Source organism: Aspergillus terreus, genomic scaffold (assembly GCF_000149615.1).
Source record: "Aspergillus terreus NIH2624 scaffold_1 genomic scaffold, whole genome shotgun sequence".
Lineage (NCBI taxonomy): Eukaryota > Fungi > Ascomycota > Eurotiomycetes > Eurotiales > Aspergillaceae > Aspergillus > Aspergillus terreus.
In genome coordinates this window covers 1,277,857-1,300,505 of record NT_165972.1, presented here as the reverse complement: position 1 = coordinate 1,300,505, position 22,649 = coordinate 1,277,857, and the positions used below count along the sequence as shown (strand labels likewise).

The window sequence follows — 22,649 nt, the reverse complement described above, 5'->3', positions numbered from 1 at the left end:
GTCGATCATTCTCTCGTGCTAATTCCTCCCAGTCAACCGCAGCTTCACCCTTTTGGTCTCCTCCATCGTTTTCCGTGGTGCTCTCCTCAACCCCCCTTTTTACGCGCAATCGCTGTCGCTGTCTCCACCAACTCGGCTCCTCTCAACTTCTCTGGCCCTCATCCTCTGATAATCCCCTCCTCATCGTGGACGCTCTTTTGGATGCTTTGTTAGCGCTCAATTCATCCCCTTCCTGTCGCCGACGGCTCGCCCACAAGTGATCATCAGTGTTGTCGCTCCCTCCCTCCTCTCCTGGACGATTGTCCATCCACCGACCTCGTCCGTCGAGCGCGCCCCTATCAGTCATCCAATATGGAATCGCCGGCGACACACCCTGACTCCCCCATGGATCAGGACGATGTGCCATTTCCGTGCAAGGGCTGCGGAGAGGTACGCCCAACCCACCCCGAGTCGCTCGGACCTTTAAGTCACACAAATGACGCTAACATGATCGTTTTGTCGCATAGATTCTGGAAGAGGGGAAAGCCTTTGAACTTGGTATGCTCCTTTCCCTGGATGTGATGGTGTGGCACTGACCGTGTTTTCTCCCCCTGCAGCGGGTAACCGATGGCACATCGAATGTTTTTGCTGCAGTACCTGCGGTACCCTTCTCGATTCGGATGCACACCTCCTCCTCCTCGGCGACGGTTCATTAATCTGCAGCAACTGTACCTACAGCTGCAGCTCCTGCGGCAACAAGATCGAGGATCTCGCCATCTTAACCGGAGAACAAGCCTTCTGTGCCCAGTGCTTTCGATGCCGGAACTGTAAGAGAAAGATTGAGAACCTGCGGTATGCGCGCACCTCCCAGGGAATCTTCTGCATGGACTGCCACGAGTCCCTAATGCAGCGGCGTCGCAAGCGAAACCGCGGGGTCGCTGCCAAAAAACAAACCCAGCCGAACATGAAGCTCGACAAGTCGCTTCCATCCCTGCCCCCGGAAGAAGCCGAGCAGCTCGCCCGTGCCACGGACGACCCAGCGGCCGACGCCTATGCGGACGTGACCACAGAGGTTGCGTCTCGGGGAGCAGCGCCTGCGCTGGACGCGGGGAGAGCACTCGGTGGATCCGGTCGTGTTCCTGATGACCAAGGTGCGCTCTGTCCCGAAATATTGGCTACGAGACAGTGATCTAACTATCTTGTCTGACTAGAAAACCTAATCCTGCCGTCAAGCACGTACCGCAGCAACCGTCATTCCCTGGTGGTCCCCCGGGAGTCTGAAGCCGACGCGGGTGGTGAATTCCTCATCCCCGTCGCATTCGATCCGTCCGAAGAACAGCGATCGCGAACACAGGGCTCTGGCCACGATGCATTGGCCCACTCCAAGTCTCCGTCGTCCTTGCACAAGTCCCCCTCCGAGTCCGTTCCGTCCGACACATCCCCACACATTGCGTACCAAGAGAAGGGCCGCGATATCGATGCCACCCGCTGGCGCCAGGACGATACGGCGAACGGTGTGTCGGCCCGCAGCTCTAGATCGGACCTTCCCGCGACCCAAAAGGAGACAAGCACCTTCTCGACCCCAAGCCCCGAAAGCACAAGGTCGTCGACCACCCTCCAGCGCGACACTTCAACCTTGGACCGATCGACGACGGTGGAGAGCTCCACCACGATTCCCACTCGCCCGTCCCATGAGCTCCGCCGACTGCACGAAAACAGTGGGTCTGTGGACTCGGCGCGGTCATTCCTGTCCTCCTCCAGCATGCCACACCATCCCAAGCGCGGCGACTCGCTGGAAAGCAAGCTGTACCAGATGCCCCGAAAGGAACCCGGCGTATCTCCTCGACCGGCAAACGAACAATGGCGTGACCGGAGCAAGAGCACCCCCAAGGTGGGAGAGTCGCCTCGCACCCCACGGAGCGATAACTACGAGCAGTCGAAACCGCCGCGTCCGAATTCGATCAACACCTTCCAGCAGACTGACCCGACTGCATCTCCGTCTCTGCTGCGGTATAGCGCTGGGGGCGACTTCTCGATGGACGAGGACATGGCACGCATCATGGGATCGGATGATGGCCAGTCGGGTCAGACCAGTGAATCCTTCTTGCGTCGCATGTCCAATTCGGTGCGCCATGGTCGGAGTTTCAGTGACAAAGGCTCTCGTCTGTCAAGGGACGCGAAGTGGCCCAAGTCACCGGTCAACGGAGCAGCGTATCAAGATATTGCTAGCCCTTCTGGAACGGCCCCCGAGAACGTTGGCCCGGAAGAAGTCACTTGGCTGCGGAATGAATTACGCAGAGAGCGCCAGCGCGTGGCGGATCGAGACCAGAAGATCGCGGAGATGGAGGCCGCGATGAACGCTGCTGTGGATGTCAAGCAGGTGAACACGGAGCTCAGTGAGAAGCGATCGACCATGGTGGTCTTGGATGCCAAGAAGGAAATTGTCATGCGCGAACTCTCCGTGCTGACAGACCATCTTGAGGCCGAGAAGCGTGGCGGCGGTGGCACGTTGGATCTTGGAAAGCTGACCAACCAAGTTTTGCGGGATTTCGTGGAGTCTATCCAGAAGTTGAAGGACTCCTTTACCCCACAGATCGAGGAACTCGTGCAGAAGCGCAACGATGCCGCGGAGGAATTGGCAAACCTGAACCGCATGAAGGACAAGAGCTTCCAGGAGTTCGAACAGCTGTCCTCGAAGAATGCCCAACTCGCTGAGTTGAACAACCAGCTGGTACATCAGATCCAGGAGCTCTACAAGGCCAACAACACCGAGGGCACTCGTGGCCCGAATGGCCTGGGCATCTACTCACACGGCAAGGAGAAATCGCTGTCTTCGATCGACGCCCTGAAAGCTGCTAACAATGACCTGACAACATCCGTGTCTACCGCCAATATGTCCGAAGAGGCCGAGCCGGCCACCATCGTCCCTGGTCCCCAAGTGGTCAGTATCCGAAAGGGACAGCCTCGTAAGTTCAACTGGAAGAAGGGTGGACAGAACGTGGCAAAGGGAGTCACCAAGGGTCTCAAAGGCGCTTTCGGGTCCAGCGAGACTGCGAACGAGGGTGGCGGTCTGCCGCGTTCTCAGACGCAGGATCCTAGCCGTCAAGGATTTGGTTTCTTTGGAAATCAACGCAATAAGCAGACGGGTGGAAGGATGCCTACGACTGACAGTGTTCCCGCCTTGGCCGAAAATAGTCCGTCTGGTAAGTTTATCGATTCGTTTGGAGACGCTCGCCTGCATGCTGATCTTGCTTCTCCAGGTCTATTCGGCACCGATTTGGAGGCGCGCATGGAACACGAAAAGAGCATCATCCCGGCCATTATCACCCGCTGTATCCAGGAAGTTGAGCTCCGAGGTACGTTGCCGGTTGGAAGATCATCTGTGAAACACCGACTAACTCGCTCTCTAGGCATGGACATGGAAGGTATCTACCGTAAATCCGGCGCTAGCTCAGCGATTCAGACCATTCGTGATGGTTTTGAACGGTCTCCTCAGGATTACGATATCTCGGATCCGGATCTCGATATTCATGCCGTGACCTCGGCATTGAAACAGTACTTCCGGAAGCTCCCCACGCCTCTGATTACATATGAAGTTTATGAGAAGATCATTGAGACGGGTGAGATTACCTCTCAGTCGGAACGGATTGAGACATTGCAGCGGAGTCTTCGCGAATTACCTCGCGTCCACCAGGATGTGTTGGAGTTCCTTGTGTTTCACTTGAAGCGCGTGGTTGAACGCGAGAAGGAGAACCTGATGACGAGCCAGAACATTGCCGTGGTCTTCGCCCCGACGATCATGCGCCCCCAGAGTCTGGCTCGCGAGATGACGGATGTACAGAAAAAGAACGAGGTTCTCAAGTTCCTGGTAGACAACTGTCAGGAGGTGTTTATGGGTATGCAGAGCTAGGTTTGAGTCTGTTGCTTCCAGTTTGGTTTTGGCCTCCTGGTCTGGCATCAGGGATAGAGGCTTTAGCGTGTCTTTTTGTTTCTTGCTCCTTGGAGATTTTGGACAATTGCTTGTCTCCCGTTCGTCTCCCTAGCACTTTCAAGTCTGATCCATTCGACAATCTGTACATACGTGTGGATGATTGACTTTGCCTTTATACCTCTCCTTTCGTCTCCGCCGTTCATGTTTCCCCTCTCAAGCCCGTCTTCTCATGATCACCGTGCCTCATGCTCGATACCCTGGAACTGCTCCTCTTCCCCTTTTCTTTGGATTACCCCTTACGCGTATGTAATCTCCTCCTTGTCTTTCTTTTTGATATTGATCCCGCAGGTTCGAAGTTAGTACCTACTGATGTTGTCTGTCGGTATTCATTGGATGTTTCTCTGCGCGGTTGTCTGAAATACCCGACTGTGAGTGTTGTTTGTTTTGCTACTTTGGTTCAAGTCGGGAGCGTTGCTTGTTGGTAGCCTGGTTTAGCCTTGAGATTAAGTAGTCTGTTCGTCATCGTGTTTCCGATAAGGCGAGGTTCTCGCGTAAAGAATTCAGAGTGGGATAGTGTATGTTAAGATTCATCCATCTGTTGCTACAGGATGATGTCGGACGGCGCAATATACAATCGATGTCAACTATGTACAAGAAGCTATACTCAAAAAGTGTCGTCCTCCAATCGCTCCATCCGTCGCACCATGCTGGGACTCTGTTCATCCTGAATATCGTCGGTGGTATCGTTAGCCCCTGCCGTGTACAGCAAATGCTCGACGATCCGTTTGGAGGCTTCCTTGGCTGGGCATGACTTGTCAGTATTGACCTTCATCTGCGAAGGAGGGGAGAACAAACCTGGCGTCTTCATCAGGCGGCTCTGCGGGATATGGAACTGCATAGTCTTTGGCGGGCTAGGCCCGAACGTCTCGTCCTCGTCCTCAAAGTCATCATCACTGTCCCAGACCGGTCGACTAGACCCCTTGGCCGGAGTCAAGACACTCGTGCCAGGCTTGGGGGTTGCGCGGAGATGGCTACTGGTGCGACGCTTGCGGTTCGTGCCGGGCGTTTTCAGCGGAGACGAGAAGATCTCGGCGTGCAGCCGCGGCGCCTCCATCTCGGGGCTGGACAGCGGGGAGTCATCGGCCGCGTACTTGGACGACGACTGTTTCGGGGTCACGGTAAACTTGGACCGTCCGGCAGCGTGGCCCTTGCCCAGCGGGGTGGCTTGCACGCGGTACGTCTTGTCGAGCACGCGGTGCAGAACCGGGTCGGAGCCGGACCCGGCGCGATGACGGGTTCCGGCGGTGCTGGGCGGCGCGTCGCGGGAGACGGGCGGGATGAACGGGGACGAGGACATGGGAGTTCTTGAGGTGTTCTCGTGCGAGTATCCGCGGGGGCGGGAGTGTCTTCCGGGGGTAGTGGGGAGGTCGTCGTCATCGTAGGCCGGGGATTCGGCCCGTTGGCCGTGGTCGTAGGGGGATGGATGGGCGATGGACGAGATGGTATCGTCGGCGGTATTGGGGTTCATGTGGGGAGGAGCGCGGGGCGTGCTATGTGACGATAGACTGAGGGAGGTCAGTTCGAGGTCGTCGGCGCGGTGGTTGATGTCCAGCCGGGCGGACGAGGGAGTCTCGTAGGACGCGGATTCGGAGAGCTGGCTGTGGGTGATGTGGGAGGGATCGTCCTCCGTCACGGTGTGCTCCTGGGAGGTGTCGCCTTCGCCTTCTTCGTTGGGGCGTTCTTCGTATCCGGATAGGGAGACATTGGCGCTGGCTTCGAAGAATTGTTTCCAGAACTACATAGAATGGTTAGGGCGGGATTGGTAAGGTTGTTGGAGGAACGTACTTTGGCGCCATCCCAGACGTCACGGGAGTGCTCGGCGTATTGTTCGACGAGAGGAAGGATGCTGGAGGTGACGATGCGATGGGCCTGGCTGAAGTTGTGGTCGATCTCTATGCGGTGAGGTTAGGAGACGGACTGGACGGGTTCGTGTTTTGGGCAGCATGCTGTTTACCTTGCAGAGTCAGGGTGATGGACTGTTCGAGTTTCTCCAGCTCCTCGGTCAGCGTCAGGGGACGCTGAGGCATGGCGGATGTCGGACGCGACATGTTGGATCAGGGGGGATAGGAGAATGGGAAAAGAGAGAGAGAGAGAGAGAGATGTTGATGGTGATGTTGATGGACGACGGAGAGGGGAAAACAACGGACTGCCCAAAGGGGCCGATAGCTAGGGCTGGCGGATAAGGGCTCCGAGCGAATCACGTGGGTGGGGTGGGGAGATGTCATGCTTATCTAGTCACGACTCATCTGCTGCCTGCTGCTTTTCTTTCTCTTCATCCCCCTCTTACCCTCGAGGGCGCTGCATCATGCCCACACCCGTTGCAAAAGGTGAGAACCTAGACCTTCTCTACTTCATATCCCGTGTCTTCGATAGAACTCCATCTCAACGGCGACGAGTAGCTCTTCCGCCTCCTCCGGGCGGTGTGCTTATCAGTTGCCCCACGCCTGTCGTTCTATACTCCTTACAACGAGAGAAGCTATGGGAACAACTTATCTACTAACACTATTAGGTATTATCATCACCGTCTCGGCCCTTGTGGCCGCCGGGATTGCGGTCTACGAGTCGCCCCAGTTTCGACAATGGGTGGACAACTCCCGCCGGAAAATCGCCGTGGCCTTGCACCAGCTGGGTGATGAGATCCATCCTCGAGCCTCATCTCCCCTTCGTCAGGACATCTCCATGACGGAAGAGATGGGACCGGAGGCCGAGGAGCGACGGCGTCTTGCGCGCGAGGAACTTCAGCGGCGTCGCAGTCTGCTTGAAGAGCATCGCAAGCGACAGCACGCATCCCCTCCGGGCACCTTCGACGCCTTGGTGGACGAGAACGGTAGTCTGAGGACAGAAAGTCCACAACTGGGAACGGGAATGGGCGTTGGGTCCCTCGCCAACTCCACTGCGGTCGAGCTGTCTGCCTCACAAGTTGTCCAACGGGCCCGTCCGATAGACGCTGAAGAAGCCAACGACACTGCACCTGACACGGACCGGTTGCGTGTCGCGATTCCTCGTGCGCAGAGTCCCGCCAGCACGTTGGTGGAGTATACGCCCACCTCCGAGGCGCCAGAGGATGGTTTTTCAACGACGACTCTGGAGCAGAGTGTCTCGTCTGACCACACGGGCGGCTATCCTGAGGCTATCTTCGAGCACCCGGGCACCCCGCAGAATGAGACAAGTCGCGATCTGAGATCCCCATTCTCTGATCTTTCCGAGCTGGACTCGGCTGGTTTTGGGAACCACGAGCGTCCGTCAACACCGTCTACCTCCAGCAGCTTCAGCCACATCTACGAATCCGCCGCAGATGGATTCTCAGACGGGACTTTGAGCGACGTGGGACGCTCGACTGGCGCTGCCACCCCGGCTAGTTGGTCGGAGATTGGCAGTGTCATCAGTAACGACGATGTGCAGCCCCATGGACTATAGCGTGCTCTAGACCGCTAATCAAAATTTGGCCGTAATTTGCTTAATGGGAAGGGATATCAGGGACAATACAGACACGGGACGCTGGGAATGGAGTTTGGTTCGGGTTTTGCTATACTGATATGTAGGATATCTTTGCTAGAAACCACGGAATGTGAAGGAAATTTGAATTTCGGCTTTCGATGTTACTGATGAGTAATGCACCCGGGGGAAGTCACTGGTACCTCGTTCCTGGCGCCGATTGGTAGGCGTTGGGGGTACTGGGTACGCGTCGGATAAGCATGAAAGCAGAACAGCCTCGGCTCTCCCTCGGTTGCCCACTTCGCAATCCGGTTTTATAAAGTATACCACCACTCCTGACACCACCACTCTCTTCTCCTCCTCCAGTTTATTGCACATACTCTCTGGCATCAGCTAGCACACTGTAAGTCCACTGTCTCTCTGCTACTCCCACCTCTTTCATATCCCTCGTTCTGTCGGCGAACACCGAGCTTCCCCGCATGCTACTCCAACGTCCTGCGGTCCGTGTCTACGCATCTGAGAGTTCTGACTTGCCTAGGCATTTTACATCACCATGGCCTCGGAACGCTTGAGCTCCATTCTCAGTCACCTGAGAGGTAACAGCAGCGGTGTCTCCGCGATGTAAGCTCCCGTCTCCCTGCCTGAAAGAGCGTAGTTAACCGATCCCAGCACCCAGAAGAACCCCGACGATGTGGTCATCACGCTTGCGCTGCGCACGCCCCTCACCAAGGCCTTCAAGGGCGGATTCAAGGACACCGAGCTGGACTACATGGTCTATGCGTTGCTGAAGGAGCTCCTGGCCAAGTCCAAGATCGACCCCGCTCTGATCGAGGACGTCTGCATGGGAAATGTATAGCCCTCTCCCTCAAGCATGCCCATTCCCCCAAAGAATCCGCCCCTCGAAAGGATGCATATAACTGACAACGAGTACGTACAGGTCGGCGACGGCAAGGCGGCGTACCTCGTGCGCGCCGCATCCCTGGCCGCGGGCATCCCGCACACCGCCGGCGCGTCGTCGGTGAACCGGTTCTGCTCGTCCGGGCTGAAGGCGGTGCAGGACATCGCGAACCAGATCGCACTGGGAGCCATCGACGTGGGCGTGGCGGTGGGCGCGGAGCTGATGTCGTACAACGGCGACCGGCTGGCGCGCCCGTTCAACGAGGAGGTGCTGCGCAACCAGGAGGCGGCCGACTGCATGCAGCCCATGGGCCAGACGTCGGAGAACGTCGGCGCCGACTTCAACATCTCCCGCGAGGCCCAGGACCGCTTCGCCGCCGAGTCGTACCGCCGCGCCGAGCACGCCCAGAAGGCCGGCTGGTTCGACGACGAAATCGTCCCCATCACCACCAAGGTCAAGGACCCCAAGACCGGCGAGCTCAAGGAGGTCACCCTCTCCCGCGACGACGGCATCCGCTACGGCACCACCCCCGAGAGCCTCGCGAAGATTCGCCCGGCGTTCCCGCAGTTCGGGAACCGCAGCACCGGTGGCAACTCCAGTCAAGTGACGGATGGAGGTGAGTAAATGAAGAGTTTTGTGTTGTTGAATGGGCCAGGCTGATATGTGTGTGTGTAGCTGCCGCGATCCTGCTCATGCGCCGCTCCAAGGCCATCGAACTCAACCAGCCCATCCTGGCCAAGTTCTGCGGCGCCACCGTCGCCGGTGTGCCGCCGCGCGTCATGGGCATCGGTCCCACCGCCGCCATCCCCAAGCTGCTGTCGCAGTTCAAGCTGACCAAGGAGGACATTGACATCTTCGAGATCAACGAGGCCTTTGCCTCTATGGCCGTGTACTGTCTGCAGAACCTGGGCCTGGACCACGCCAAGCTGAACCCGCGCGGCGGCGCCATCGCCCTCGGCCACCCGCTGGGCGCCACGGGCGCGCGCCAGATCTGCACCATCCTCAGCGAGGCCCGGCGCACGAAGAAGAAGATCCTTGTGACGAGTATGTGCATTGGCACGGGGCAGGGCATGGCGGGTCTGTTTGTCAACGAGCAAGACTAAGGTTGTATATGGAAGTGTATTTGCATAGTCATCGTACAAAATAGTAGTTATCATATCGTGTCATAACTCATAATCGTTCCATCCAAAGATCTCCACCTACTCCTGCTTCCCCTGCTCCTGCTCCCTCTCCCGGCGCAACCTCTCCTCCGCCGCGCGAGCCAACACCTCCCTCCGACTCTCCGTGCCATCCCCAGACCGCAACCCGCCCAGCACAAACTCGCCCCCAGTCCAGCCGCGCTCATCGACGAGCTCCCCACCGGCCTCTTGGGCCCTCTCCCAGTCGCCGGGGTTATAAAACTCCTGATCCGACAGCCTCTGCCCGCCATGCTTCCAGTCCGCGCGCTCGACCTCCCTCTCGATCTGGGCGGTCAAGTCCCAGAAATCGCGGTCATGCTCGCTGAACACGCAGTGGGCCAGCTCGTGGCACAGCGTCTTGCGGATGGTGCGGTAGTCGCGGTAGCCGTCGTAGGCGTCGGTGCGCAGGCGCAGCTCGATGGCCTCGCCCTTGTTGCGGTTGAGGCCGAGCGTGCGCGACTCCATGGTCGTGTGCAGCGCCGGGTCCATCTCCGTCAGCAGCGGCACGGCGAACCGGTGCTTGGCCATGGCTGCACGGATGCCCGGGTCGTCGCGGAGGCGGGTCAGGAACGCGAGCGAGCGCTCCGGCCGCGGCAGGTAGGACAGCGGCACGAGCCGGTGGAAGGTGTAGTTGTTGTTGGAGGCGGTGGAGGAGAGCGTGTGGATGCCCGTGGGGGCCGTGCGGCGTGGTTTGTTGGATGATGCCGCCGCCGCGGCGAGGGCCGAGGAGCGTGCTTCAGCGCGCCGCCGGGTGTCGGCTTCTTGCGCGTGCAGCGAGTCGATGTCCGCGGATGCGGTGCCGAGGAGGGTGATTTTGAGGCGCGGGTGCGACAGCGGGATGAGCGTGTCGAGGCGGGTCGCCGCGAACGGTGGTTTCTGCATGCCTGGTTTCGGGGCGATCAGGAGCTTCTGGTTTGTCGGTGGGATGTGCAGCGTCGAGGCGATTTCGCGCGATAGATCCTGCAGCGTTGCGTCTGGGGGGAGGGTGAAGGTATGCGGGGAGCCATGGTGGTGGACGGTGAGGGAGAGGTCCATTCTTCGTCTTTTGGATGATGTTTTCTAACCAGGGCCTGATGATGTCGTGAAGGATCAGAAGAGGTATGTAAAGAAGAAAATAAGAGAAGTGAAGGGGAGAATGAAAGAATAAGAGGAAGAGAAGAGGCGTAACTCACAGTAGTTCGATAGCCTTCTATCGGGTTTGTCAGCGATAACGATAAGGACGGATCACGTGCTGCTATCCCCGATCGGCCTCAGGCACACCGGACGATCAACACCTGGGATCGGCGCTGCTTAATTCCTGACTTCGTCATGCTCTCGGCCCTACGCGGTACCCCTCCACACATGCAGAAGAGGGATGCTGTCCCCGCTGAGTTATTGTTGTTACATCCGCTCTCAGCTCGCGCTGTGCGACGCTAAATCAAAACGGGTTACACTGCCAGTCGCAGCAAGCCACAGTAGCACAATGATTCAACCATGTCGTGTATTTGCAGAAGCAAATATGTACAAAAAGAAGATATAAGATGAAGCAAAGCACGCTGCCCATAACGCCGCCCAATGAGTGTCCAGTCCAAATCACGAGGAACTCCAACCCGAAATGAATATACAAACCGCATCGACCGCGAAGGTCAGTAGAACGGGAAAAATGAGATGCGCGATCGGTCGGCTTTACTCGTACTGCCGGCCGTCATCTTCTTCGGGGTCCGGAGAGCCGGGAAGCCACTCTTCGAGTTCAGGGTGCCACGTATGACTGTCAATGGTTAGCAGAATCCTTGCGGTCGGTAAAGACAAGCTTACTTGTGGAAATGCGTCGAGATCAGGGCCTTCTGGCTGTATTCCTCGACCAGCACGGAATCATACTGGAACGGCACCCGCGCCACGACTCCCTCGAAGGTCGTCCGGCGAAGGGGGTAGATATCCGTCAACTCGTATTTGTGGTTGTTCTTGCACTGCCACATATCCGGGCGTTCCGGGTCGAGTTTGCTCAACCCTGTGATATCAATGTACAGCCCCGTTCGCATGTCGATCCACCGCGCATCGATGATGTTCAGTCCCTTGCCACGTTCGCGTTGTCGCGCCCAAGGGTTGACGTCGAGCAGGTATTTGCGCTGCACGTCGGAATCATCGGGAGAGTACTGCACGATGGTCTGGTTGTAGTGATCGGCGAGGTAGAGCAGGGTGGTGTCCGGGACTTGGGTGTCGATATCCCAATCCCAGGGCATGATCTGTAACAACGACCGCGTGAGTGACTAGCCCGGGAATGGCATCCGACCGAATCAAGCGGCTTACCTTGCCGTTCCACCACCATCCTAATAGAGTTCCATGTGCGATCCACGTTTCCAGCCCGTGGTCCTCGAAGAAGTTCAGGTATGCTCGAATCATGTAGGTGAGGGTCCGCGATCGCTCCTCGTCGGGAACGGGGGTGGTGAAGAATCGCGTATCGTAGTGACCCAAGATGTCGTCGTGCCCCGGCTCATGGAAATACTTGAATTCCTCCGACTTGTTCAGGCCATACTTCTCCCACAGCGGATCGGGGTCACTGTAGTTGATGAGGCTGCCATGATCGGGCGCGTTGCCGGAACTCGAGGGATCGGGATATGCCAGGGCCACAAGGGACCAAATCGCACCGACGAGGGCCAGCAGGCCCCACGGGATCATTTCGGGTGCTGCTGGAGGAGACGAGGGTTGTTTCTAAGGAGACGCTGAGAGACGCGGTGGGCAAAGGATCATCACTCGGTTCTCATTCTCGTACCCCTTGGGAAGATACCGAACGGGGTTCGAGGGACGATGGTTGAGGGTATGGATAAAAGGGAGCGCTGGAGTTTTGAGACAAGAAAAAAAATTGGACGAAGTGCCAAGGTTGAATGCAGAATTGCGTTATGACTACATATGCGGATTGATATCCAAGAGTGACGCGATGGAGACCGATAGATAGACAACGGTTCCAAAAGGGGATGATCGGATGAGAGATGCGGTAACGGAAGAAAGTTTAAAAAGGAATAAAAAGAAAAGAATATCGATAGGAGAAAAGATCGGGGTAGAAAAGGGTGCAAAAGAGCGTCAGCCCCTGTGGATTATAAACGACGATTGGGGAGAGAAAGGGCAGATGGACGAGGGACCACCCCCGAGCTTACCGACCCGGCCAATCCGTCGGGGCAAGACACAGCCTTGGGCACTTTTTTTTTTCGAGCGAAAGAGCGGAATGGATGACCACCACAGGGTTCGACCAAAGCGGGGCGGAATATGGACCGAAGGATCTCCACCAGAAAGTCGACAGGTTTGGGACGAGTCGGGGATAGGTCAGAACCCTCTGGCTGCACTCTGTCCCTGACTCTCCGTAGATAGTATAGTACTCCGTAGGCACTTAGTTAGAGAGTGTCCGGGGGAGGCGGACGGAGCCGAAACGAAGGCACAGAGGCAGAGAAAGGATGAACGAACCCCGACAGGGGGTTGAGACAAGCCAATACCCAACACGAAGGACCCCTCAGTCCCTCAATCTGATCGGGAGAGTGAACTACGGAGTACTACTCCGTTAGTCCTTCGTTGGGAGGATATCCCATCCGGCGCCAAGATGGACCAGGGTCCAGCAGCTGCTGCAAGGCCAACCCTCTCGCGTGCCATCTTTCCCGCCTGGTCCAGCGGGCTCCACTAGGCAGGATCCGGCGGTCATATCGCGTCGGTCGGGAGTAGCGGCCTCCGCCGCTGGGATAAGGGTCAAGGGTCAATTGTCAAGTCATTTGATGCGACATGAGATCCCTCGGCGGTGCTTTGTCGTCATAAGGAAGAAGATGGGAGACAAACAAGTAGTAGGGAGTAGAGTACAATACAGAGGTAAAGGCAGAGAAGAGGATGGGACTGCCGGATCTAACCAGATGGGGAAAGGCGTCGGGATGACCTGACACTTGTGTTTTAGTCACAATGCGTACTCCGTATTCGTATCGTCGATTTATGCGCATTATTTTGCACCCTACATCTTCGATAAGTATGCTGTATCTACCTACCTAACTACCGAGTAGATACACAGAATATAATCGCACGGAACAGACTCGAAAGACTCTCGACAGGAACAGGCAGTCCCCAAGTTACATACCGTACATCCAAGACCCAAGATCTCGATTCGGTATGAGATCATGAGACCAGATCCTTCCCCCTTTTCGTCTCGTCCTTCGATCGCGCCAAGGAACTTGCTGACCACCTGGCACTCTCCACCCATGGACCGTTGAAAGCACAGTACATAGTACACTACTACCGACTCATGACACCTTGACCGAATCATCCCATCTTACCTCACCATTACTAGATGGATATTACTCCGTCTGCCTCTGTGGATGATCCACCCGAACCGAACCAAAGACAAGGTACCGGTCCAAGCCATTATCCTTCGCCTCAGGATCACCCAGCCTCACACCCCACAAATACATCCGTTTGACAGCCTGGTCTCCAATAGGGTCTTTGGGGTTCTCGGCGGATAGCCTGATAGGGCTACCTCGGACTACAGGTGGACAGCGGCTGAGGCGCTGCACAGCGTACATGCAGAAGCATCGCCTCGTAGGGTTGCAACAGAGAGACCTGTCGTTAGAGAATAGTTGATACCCTGTTAATCTCGTTATCTCTGCTGCCTTGCCAGCCTCGTCTTGGCATCAATGAACAGTTCATCGCCTCTTTATCGGCCCCAATCACCATCCCTCTTTCGGCTTAAATCGCCTGTATGCCGAAATTACTCCATCTTGACTTCACCACTTTGTCTTTTGATAGTAATACGAGTTAAAAATATGCTTGCGACCAGAAAAATGAATCGTATACTTTTCCTGCTAGTCTATCCACAATGAATATCTAAAGTCCTTTGGTCCCAGACTCCGAATGTCACTCCTCAGTCCGCACCCATAGAGCTCCCGAGAAGCACACCGTTGCATCCCGTATATCTAACCATCTTTCATCGCAGTATTAAGAAGGGACCAAGCAGTATGGTCAAAATCAAGGAAACTGGCGACCAAGGCACCGGTGAAAAAAAAAAAAAAGCAAGTCTCGTTCTACATCGTGTTTTCATATCATGGCAAAGAAACAACAGAGGGGGAAAATATGACAGTGAAAGGAAATGGGTCTCAACATAATTGGATTGGTTCATGTCCATTTGTCATCACGCTTGCGCGGACGCAAGATCGGTGCTCAGCGATATACTGTCAGAGTATAAGTATCGGAAACGCCGGCCGAAGAAGCGAGCTATCGTTTACTGCTTCTCCTCGGCTTCCGTCTTCTCGGGCGTCGCCTCGCCTTCAGCCGGGGCATCTTTCATCTCTGCATCAGCCTTCTCGCCCTGAGACTCCTTGGCGGCCTCCTCAGCGGCCTTCTTCGCAGCCTCGGCCTCAGCACGCTTCTTAGCGGCTTCCTCCTCCTGGGCCTTCAGGATGGCCTGGCGCTCAGCCTCCAGCTTCTCGCGGTGACGCTGGATGATGGGGCCGGCGATAAACCGGATCTCATCCAACTTGGCCACGTAGATGGATTTGGTGGTGTCTTCACCCTCCTCGTACAGCCAATCCTATCACACAATTAGCGCACTGCACACGACGCGCGGGGAGAACTCAAAGTCACATACCTCCATGTCGGTCAGCTTAGACCGCAGCTTGTCCTTCTCCTCCTCGCTGGCGAACTCGGAGTAGACACCGTCGATCTTGTCACGAAGCTCGTAGATGGTCGACTCAAGCTCGTTCTTCTTCTCATCGGTCTCGGCGATCAACTTGTCCTCCATGTACATGGCGTTCTCACGCTCGATGAAGGCCTCCTTGACAGACTGGTCGATCGAAGAGGTGCCAGCCGAGATGGGCAGGTCACCCTTGCGAACCTGCTTCTTGACCTTGCGAGTCTTCTTGGGCTGCTCTCCGTTGGTGGCGTCGGTGTCCATGGCCTGGGAGAAATTGTTAGCTATCGCAGCGTAGGGGAATAAGGCCGAATCGGGGCAACATACATCACCATCCTTCTTGTCACCTTCCTCGGGGACGGGCTCCTCGACCTCCATATCCTCAACATAGTAGCCGGATTCGAGGTTCAGGATACCGTGCAAGTTCAAACGAGCCTTGAGCTTGCAGATCATGAAGTCATCATTGGCATCAGCCTTGACACCCTTGACAGAGAAGCGGCCAACCCAAGGGTTGATCTTTCCGGGCAGGTTTTCGGGTTCGGCGTAGCGAGCCTCGAGGTCGAAAGGCTGCTTGCGGTAGAAAGTGAGGATCTTGGTGGAGGGGAGAACATTGCCCTTGCCGAAGACCGTGAGGCTGGTGTCCTCATCAGGGATATCGGGAGACTGCTCCCAGGTGAACTCAATGGGGTAAGACACGATATCGTGCACGGCGAAGTCGCGCACACGGAAAACGGGGGAGAGGATGGCGCAGCTGAAGGCGCAACCACGGGCGATGGCCTCGTCCTGGTTAAGGGTGAAGGAGAGGTTCTTGCCGAAGAACTTGCTGATGGCGTCCTTGATGGCGGGCACACGAGTGCAGCCACCCACCATCTCGATGTGGTCGATATCCTCGGGCTTCATCTTCGCCTCAGCGAGGACCTGCTCGATGGGAACCGTGACACGATCGAGGAGAGGCTTCACCATGGTCTCGAGCTCCTCACGCTTGACGATGGCGCGCACATCAACGTCTTCCATCAGGGACTCGATGCTCATGGGGGCGGCAGGGTTGGCCGAGAGAACCTTCTTCATCTTCTCGGCGGAGGCCAGAGTACGGGCCCACGCCTTAGGGTGCGTGCGGACGTCGATCTTGAACTTCTCCTTGAACTCGTCGGCGAAGTGCTCAGTCAGAGCACGGTCAAAGTTACGACCACCGAAGTGACGGTCGCAAGCGGTAGCCTTGACGTTCAGCTCGCCCTTTCTGAACTCGACAATGGAAGCGGTGTAGTCGCTGTGACCGATGTCGACGAACATAACGCGACGAGGCTTCTCCTCGGGGCCAGGAAGATCCAGCTTGGTGATACCGTATCCAAGGGCAGTGGCCGTCGTGTCGTTGATCAGTCTCAGGACCTTGAGACCCGCGATCTCACCGGCATCGATCATGGCCCGACGCTGAACATCGGTGAACCAGGCGGGCACGCTGATGGTGACGTCGGAGACGGGAAGCTTCAGCTCCTTGGAGGTGATATCCCGGATCTTGGTCAGGTACATGGCAACCAGCTGGGTCGCCGTGAACTTCTCCTTCTTTCCCAGGTAGCTGACTTCGACACCGGCCTGGCCATTGACGTCACAAAGGGCAGCGGTGCTGTATTCCTGCTCGAGCTGAACATCGGGATCGTTGAAGGAACGACCGATCAGACGTTTGAGGTTGCCGACGGTGTTCTTGAGGTTAGAGGTCTCTTGCGTCTTAGCAGCCTCACCAAGAGCTCTGCTGCGGGCGTTGAAACCCACGAGGGTGCTATACAAATAATCCAGTCAGCCGTCATCCACGACCATCAAAAGGGAATTGCAGAAAAGAATGAGGAGTACATACGGAGTCGATCTGTTGGAAACTTCATTGGTGATCTAATTGAGGAGGAAAAATGTTAGTAAAAAGGTGGTTGTAAATTGGGCCTCAAAAAGAGGCTTCAAAACGGAGGGGAAAAAATCATCAGGCGGAGGGGCATGGATACGCACAATGTCGATACCCTTGTTACGGGCAACGCCGACCTTGGTGCTCTGAGCACCGAAATCTATTCCAACGACACTCATTGTGTAGGGAGTTAAGAAGGGGGGGAGTAGGGGACGGAAGAATGGAGAGGGAGAAGAGAGATAGTGGTATCAAGAAAAGAATTGATGGGGGAGGAGGGGAGGTTCCAGAGCACAAGAAAAGAGCGAGAGCGTCGGAGGGGAATATTTTGCAGGCGGCCGCGCCACCGAGTGGTCCCAAGTGTGGCTAGTGAACGGTTCAAGCGGTGAGGCAAAAAGTACAGAGTACGCAGTCCCACAGATAGAGAGAAGGGTGAGGTGGAGGGAGAGGCAGATAGAACGGGAGAGAAAACCAGCAATTAAGCAGAATCGGTAAAAATCTGACCAACAACGGTTTTGGTGAAGGTCAAGGCGGTTGATATGACTTTCATGAAGTTCTTCATCGAACCTTCTGGCTCCTGCTGGATGCTGCGCCTCACCGCCTGTTTTGATCGGGCAGAATATGACCGCTTGGCGGGGCTTATCGATACCGCCCCGGGTGCCTGATCCATGAGGTTTGCCCCGTCTTCGCCTTGGTAGAAACATGTGGCAGATTCGAAGAGGACAGATGACACTGATTCCAAGCCCACTCCTCGACTGCCCCGGTCCAACCAGGATCGAGTTTGTCATATATACTCCGGAGTAGAACTAGTCTGTTTGGCTTGTGGACCTGTAGCGACACCAGCAAAACGCACATCACCCGAGAGAGCAATTGGAGACGATCCACCAGCGAACAGCGACAGGGCTTGGCTGGAGCCTGGAATACCTCCAGGATACCTTAGTACGATGGGTGGCAGTATGCCATTTTAGTAGACTCTATGTTACCCCATTAGACAGCTTATAGAGACGTTGAGACCGACTACATCTAGGCAAAAATGCCAGTGAGGATGCAGCGTGATACTCGTAGAGTCGACATATACGTCGGAAGTGAATGCGAGATACCATATTTCCGTCTGATCACTTTCTATTGCTGACGTTAAAGATCACCGAATGTCCATCACGGCATGCAATGCACTCAAGTTTGTCCAAGTGCGGCATCATATTCTTGTTGGGCCTCATAACGGTCAGTGACTATCGGAAGAGTCATGTACAGTGCTTCGCCAATGACAGCTCAATTCTCAAATTTTCCAATCGTGCAACTGTATCTGCATACATTCCTCTCAGGTCGGTAGAAGCTGAAGATAATGTATCTAGATCCTCGGGGTAGCTAACACGACTCGCCGGTAGTGTCGTTTGCTTGGAGGATGCTATGACACTTTTTACGGCGTACAGAAAGATGGCTCCGTTATACACAGGCCCCTTGCGCGCGCGACGGCGATGACTACATATTCATGAGGTCAAGTCCGATTCCGCCTGCTACTGGCCCATCGATCTTAGCCTTGTTGTGGTGGCGAAAATATCCATCTAAGCGCCGCTGGCGGTGACGCTAGAAGAGCCCAGACCCTTGAGAGAGGAAGACTATATCAAGTTTATGTCCATCGCTTCCGCACGATTCCTCCACTGGTCTTAGACTCTACTTTGGTTTGTTTACTTAGAACCACATCTTGATATGCCCCGTTTCTTTCTACCAGTTTCTGCCCTCTACATTCGCGTGGTCAATTGACTGCAGGAATAATTACCTCCGAACACTGAAGCCAACCGCTAAGCAATTCCCACTGAATATGGTGCAAGATGCTGGATGGACCACGACAGGCTCTTCTAGTGAGGAATACGAGATCACATTCGAGATCGCGCCTCCAACTGAAGTAAGGCCGAAATCGCCTTTTCCATTACCGGTGATTGCTGCAGTTCGTTCCCTACCTAGAACATCCACAGTCGGCTCGGGTCAGCAACTCGTCGCACATGCTTCGCTCAGGGACGAAACGGGCTCTACCGTGGCCCCTGGGTTGACGGGAAGCTTGACATCTAGTGTACGCAGCCGCTCTGGGAACACAGCCAGCGGGTATGGGCGGTTCGATCCACTGCTCATTACACAACCGGGCCGGTACCGTCTTCGAATCATGCTGGGAATTGCATCCGTCGATGGAATGATGACGAAAAATTACGTTGGTTCGGATATCATCACGGTGCATGATGAAGCCGGCAATCAACGACCAAGTACGTATCTCTATAGTATGACAGTACGTCGGTAGCTGAAGGACTTCTAGCACCCAGCCAAATTACGAGACTCCGGTGCTAGATCCCAGAGAACATTGACATACGACCTGAGGACATTGAAGACTGGCAAAGGCTATCGTAATATATTGTGTGTTGTGAGGATAACTTTTCCTTACAATGATCACCTATAGCCTTTTCTCAACCTGAGACATCATACATGGACATTGGAACAAGCAGCCCTGTGATATGTCTTTTGATGCCCCTAATATCGTGACTGATGGTACACCCAAGCGGAGTATTCCGTCTCCTTTACCTAGTACAGTATGATTTGCATCGTGGTCAGTAGGCTAATGCTCTTGTTGTCTACTAAATCAGGTTTTCTTCATGCATGATTAAGGAACAGACAGGGGGGAAAAATCTCCCTTCTCCGCACTGGCGCTTCTAGTGTCCGTGGCCCGCATATCCAGGGCAAACAACCCTCTTTCAATCAGGCCGGTTAGATTAGAGTGCTGATTGGCGCATGACGGGCTGTGGCGAATTATAACCCTTATCCGAACTATGCCCGAGACATTCAAAGAGACTGGTGTCCTGACCGTATCCTCTATGCAAACAACCGATGTATACGAAGACGGGGCGGCCAATTGCACATGGGGTTTGCATGCCAGCCGCCACACCGATAGACCAATGCTCCTCAGTAAACAAATCGTCCTAGGAAAGAAGTAGGTCCATGGTACCTATCAGTCTTCCAAATTACTGTTACACCATATCGTCCGCCCTATTTGCCATTGGTTTTGTCAACTGTCTCCGTGGTTTCCTGAGACGTTTACGCTTGGAGCGTTGGGGTTCTCGGGTAGTCTCTGCAGGATTAGCCGGAGGAGAAAACAACGATGGACCTGAAGGAGAAAAGCCGCGGTCGTCTGGACTATTCTGAAGGACTGGGGCAAGTAGAAACGGTGGAAGCTGTTGTGTTGCGGGTTGACGGCCATTAAAATCAACATCATAGAACCGGTTCCGCGTCGGATCCTGCAAATAATCATCCTGGATGTACTCTGCATGCGTGTTTCGCATAAGGTTCGCCGGTTCCTGCATCTGCCGAGCCAAATAGAGCTTCGCCCGATCCACGTCGTTCATCAGATCTTCAACGTTTTCAGGGATGCCGATCGAGTCCGGCTCATATTTGGAATGTAACTCCAGAGAATCATCATGGCAGAAGCTTGCGTGAGATCCACCAGCAGGAGTTCGGGGTAGCGTGGTTCCAGACGACGAGTTATACGGCGGTGAAACAAATGCGAGGCGCTTATTGAGCTTCTCGGCTGGATGAATTGGTATACCTTTTCTTTCGACATCTTCGCTCGATGTAGGAAGCTTGGTGTAGTGCGCATCATCGCCGTTATGTACGGCGTGCGTGGCGATCTCCTCACTGGTAGCACTACCATCGGCTTTTGCGGCGTCGGCGCGAGGGCCTCCCCATGTCCGCTGTCCAGCGGTGAAGATACCGTATACCATGTAGAGCCAGTTGAAGAACGGATTGATCACAAACACCAACGGGTAGAGCCAGGCTTTAAAGCGCTTCAGCTTCAGTCCAAAATAGAACATGAGCAGGTAATTGAGCCCCAAAGAGATTGCGATGAAACCCACTGGGAGGTCTTTGATCTTACTGGACGTGGTCATGATGGATATGATCTGAATGGTGAACAGCAGCGCAGTGGTGCGGATGGTGTTCTGCATGAACCGCATGAGGCATAACAGCGGATAGCGCATCCACAATCTGATATCGGTCAGCATGCAGACCTCGTTCGTGATGTAGCCGAGGAACCATCTTCGCCGCTGTTTCAGCAGGCTCCGGAACGTCTGCACCGCCTCGGTCTTGCAGAAGGCGCTGGAACACATCTGGATCTGGTAGGCTTGCCGGGCTCCGATCATGAAGAGGTGCGTGAGCATGCGGTCCTCGCCCAGGTGGCATTTCGCGTAGTCGAAGAGGTCCTCACAGTGTTCGATATTGTCGGCGAAGTAGTACTTGGCCATTTTGCGGAACGCTGAGAATCGCAGCATCGTCAGGGCCCCAGGGAGACAGGTCACTGCGCCGCACCCAGATTCTACGGAGCGCTCGAAAAGCTGTCCGTGGAGATACTCCACATCCTGCAGGACCGTCAGAAGAGAGTTCCGCTTTGTTGTGGATGTGATGACGCCTGTCATGGCGAGCATGTTGTGCTTGCTTCCAGGCTTTAGTTCCATGTCGTACATGAAGTTCTGCAGGCAGAATTTGTCCAGGATGCAGTCAGAGTCTATGAACAGCATGAAAAGATCGTCGTTGTATCGAAGGTAGTTGGCGTACACCTTATCGATAAGCTGAAAGGTCTTCTTTTGGCAGTGTCTCTTGCCACCATGCTCGAAGCGGGACACGGTAATGCGTGCGCCTTTGTAGGTCACGTCTATGCTCTGCGGGTATGTCTCTAAGGCAATGGGAATCCCAAGATGATGGAGAATCCGTAGATATGGTTCGTCAATGGCGACCCCATCGTAGGAGAGAAATACGTGGATACAATTTCGCGGGTAATCGCTGTCGACGACAGAATCGATTGCCTTGACCAGAACGTCGGGGTCCTCCTTGTACACGGGCATGACCACGACGGCTTTGGGGGCGGTGCGGTCGTCAAGGACTTGCTGGATCTGCTTCTGTCTTCCGACGGAGTGAGTGACCTGCCCGTAGATGCAGAAAAGCCATGGTATGATCAGGAGGGCGGAGAAAGACCAGAATGCGAACCATTGGAGAAACGAGACCAGTCGAAGCGGGTAGTACTGTGTAATCCCTCGCGGTAAAGGGAGTGTGACGATCATGATGGGAAGGAAAATGCCTCTTCAAGGCATTGGTCAGTTGCCTGCTTCCCCTGCTACTGAGTGGTGTACGTAGGTACCTGAACGAGGCGAACAGAATCATCATGATGACTGCAAGGACTTTGATGCTCCAGTGCTCGGCTTTTTGGTAGACCTTGGCGAGGCAGTATAGGAATGCAATGAGGAAGAGTATCCACTCAACGAAAGCTGCTAGCATTAATGGACCGATGATGGACACGAAGACGATCTTGCACATGGTTAGACGGGTGAATGAGAGTGGATGGACTTGCTTACATCGTTGACCGGCCACGACTGTCCCCGACTTTCTGCCATGGCGACGCTTCCTCGATTTGCATATAGTCAGAGGGCAACAAACCGGGACAATGTGTTGAAATAGAAGAAAACGTCACATTCAAATGTACATGCAGGACGAGAATTACACGCATGTAAGGACCAGAATGTCGGTGAGTGTCTTGCATGACAGAGGAATCAAACCGTCATGCAGCGATGAGACGAAAGAACATTCGGGAATGAGACAGACGGTCTCGGGAGGATGCAAGA

At 55.2% G+C, this 22,649-nt stretch overlaps 9 protein-coding genes across 9 annotated transcripts; 4 read left to right on the top strand and 5 right to left on the bottom strand.

Moving 5' to 3' along the window:
• Positions 1 to 351: 351 nt before the first annotated feature.
• On the top strand, positions 352 to 3,889 carry ATEG_00459 (putative Rho GTPase activator Rga; the record flags this gene model as incomplete). The annotated part of the gene is made up of 6 exons (XM_001210545.1): positions 352 to 429; positions 507 to 537; positions 597 to 1,130; positions 1,191 to 3,182; positions 3,240 to 3,335; positions 3,390 to 3,889. The coding sequence occupies 6 exons, from the start codon at positions 352 to 354 to the stop codon at positions 3,887 to 3,889; spliced, it is 3,231 nt and encodes a 1,076-aa protein (XP_001210545.1).
• Positions 3,890 to 4,574: 685 nt separating this feature from the next.
• Positions 4,575 to 6,018, bottom strand: ATEG_00458 (uncharacterized protein; the record flags this gene model as incomplete). The annotated part of the gene is made up of 4 exons (XM_001210544.1): positions 4,575 to 4,711; positions 4,766 to 5,705; positions 5,756 to 5,862; positions 5,925 to 6,018. 4 exons carry the CDS (start codon positions 6,016 to 6,018, stop codon positions 4,575 to 4,577), a joined length of 1,278 nt encoding a protein of 425 aa, XP_001210544.1.
• A 430-nt stretch (positions 6,019 to 6,448) lies between these two features.
• ATEG_00457 (uncharacterized protein) lies at positions 6,449 to 7,387 on the top strand (the record flags this gene model as incomplete). Its single annotated transcript, XM_001210543.1, has 1 exon — positions 6,449 to 7,387. One exon carries the CDS (start codon positions 6,449 to 6,451, stop codon positions 7,385 to 7,387), a length of 939 nt encoding a protein of 312 aa, XP_001210543.1.
• Positions 7,388 to 7,958: 571 nt separating this feature from the next.
• On the top strand, positions 7,959 to 9,406 carry kat1 (putative 3-ketoacyl-CoA ketothiolase (Kat1); the record flags this gene model as incomplete). The annotated part of the gene is made up of 4 exons (XM_001210542.1): positions 7,959 to 8,026; positions 8,075 to 8,255; positions 8,343 to 8,919; positions 8,979 to 9,406. The coding sequence occupies 4 exons, from the start codon at positions 7,959 to 7,961 to the stop codon at positions 9,404 to 9,406; spliced, it is 1,254 nt and encodes a 417-aa protein (XP_001210542.1).
• Positions 9,407 to 9,502: 96 nt separating this feature from the next.
• ATEG_00455 (putative zinc metalloproteinase) lies at positions 9,503 to 10,516 on the bottom strand (the record flags this gene model as incomplete). Its single annotated transcript, XM_001210541.1, has 1 exon — positions 9,503 to 10,516. One exon carries the CDS (start codon positions 10,514 to 10,516, stop codon positions 9,503 to 9,505), a length of 1,014 nt encoding a protein of 337 aa, XP_001210541.1.
• A 630-nt stretch (positions 10,517 to 11,146) lies between these two features.
• ATEG_00454 (putative mannosylphosphate transferase (Mnn4)) lies at positions 11,147 to 12,136 on the bottom strand (the record flags this gene model as incomplete). Its single annotated transcript, XM_001210540.1, has 3 exons — positions 11,147 to 11,228; positions 11,276 to 11,703; positions 11,768 to 12,136. 3 exons carry the CDS (start codon positions 12,134 to 12,136, stop codon positions 11,147 to 11,149), a joined length of 879 nt encoding a protein of 292 aa, XP_001210540.1.
• Positions 12,137 to 14,705: 2,569 nt separating this feature from the next.
• On the bottom strand, positions 14,706 to 17,180 carry hsp88 (Hsp70 chaperone Hsp88; the record flags this gene model as incomplete). Its single annotated transcript, XM_001210539.1, has 5 exons — positions 14,706 to 15,014; positions 15,072 to 15,380; positions 15,441 to 16,887; positions 16,963 to 16,994; positions 17,106 to 17,180. The coding sequence occupies 5 exons, from the start codon at positions 17,178 to 17,180 to the stop codon at positions 14,706 to 14,708; spliced, it is 2,172 nt and encodes a 723-aa protein (XP_001210539.1).
• Positions 17,181 to 18,817: 1,637 nt separating this feature from the next.
• On the top strand, positions 18,818 to 19,288 carry ATEG_00452 (uncharacterized protein; the record flags this gene model as incomplete). Its single annotated transcript, XM_001210538.1, has 1 exon — positions 18,818 to 19,288. The coding sequence occupies one exon, from the start codon at positions 18,818 to 18,820 to the stop codon at positions 19,286 to 19,288; it is 471 nt and encodes a 156-aa protein (XP_001210538.1).
• Positions 19,289 to 20,009: 721 nt separating this feature from the next.
• On the bottom strand, positions 20,010 to 22,344 carry chsD (chitin synthase D; the record flags this gene model as incomplete). The annotated part of the gene is made up of 2 exons (XM_001210537.1): positions 20,010 to 22,110; positions 22,169 to 22,344. 2 exons carry the CDS (start codon positions 22,342 to 22,344, stop codon positions 20,010 to 20,012), a joined length of 2,277 nt encoding a protein of 758 aa, XP_001210537.1.
• Between the last annotated feature and the right edge of the window lie 305 nt (positions 22,345 to 22,649).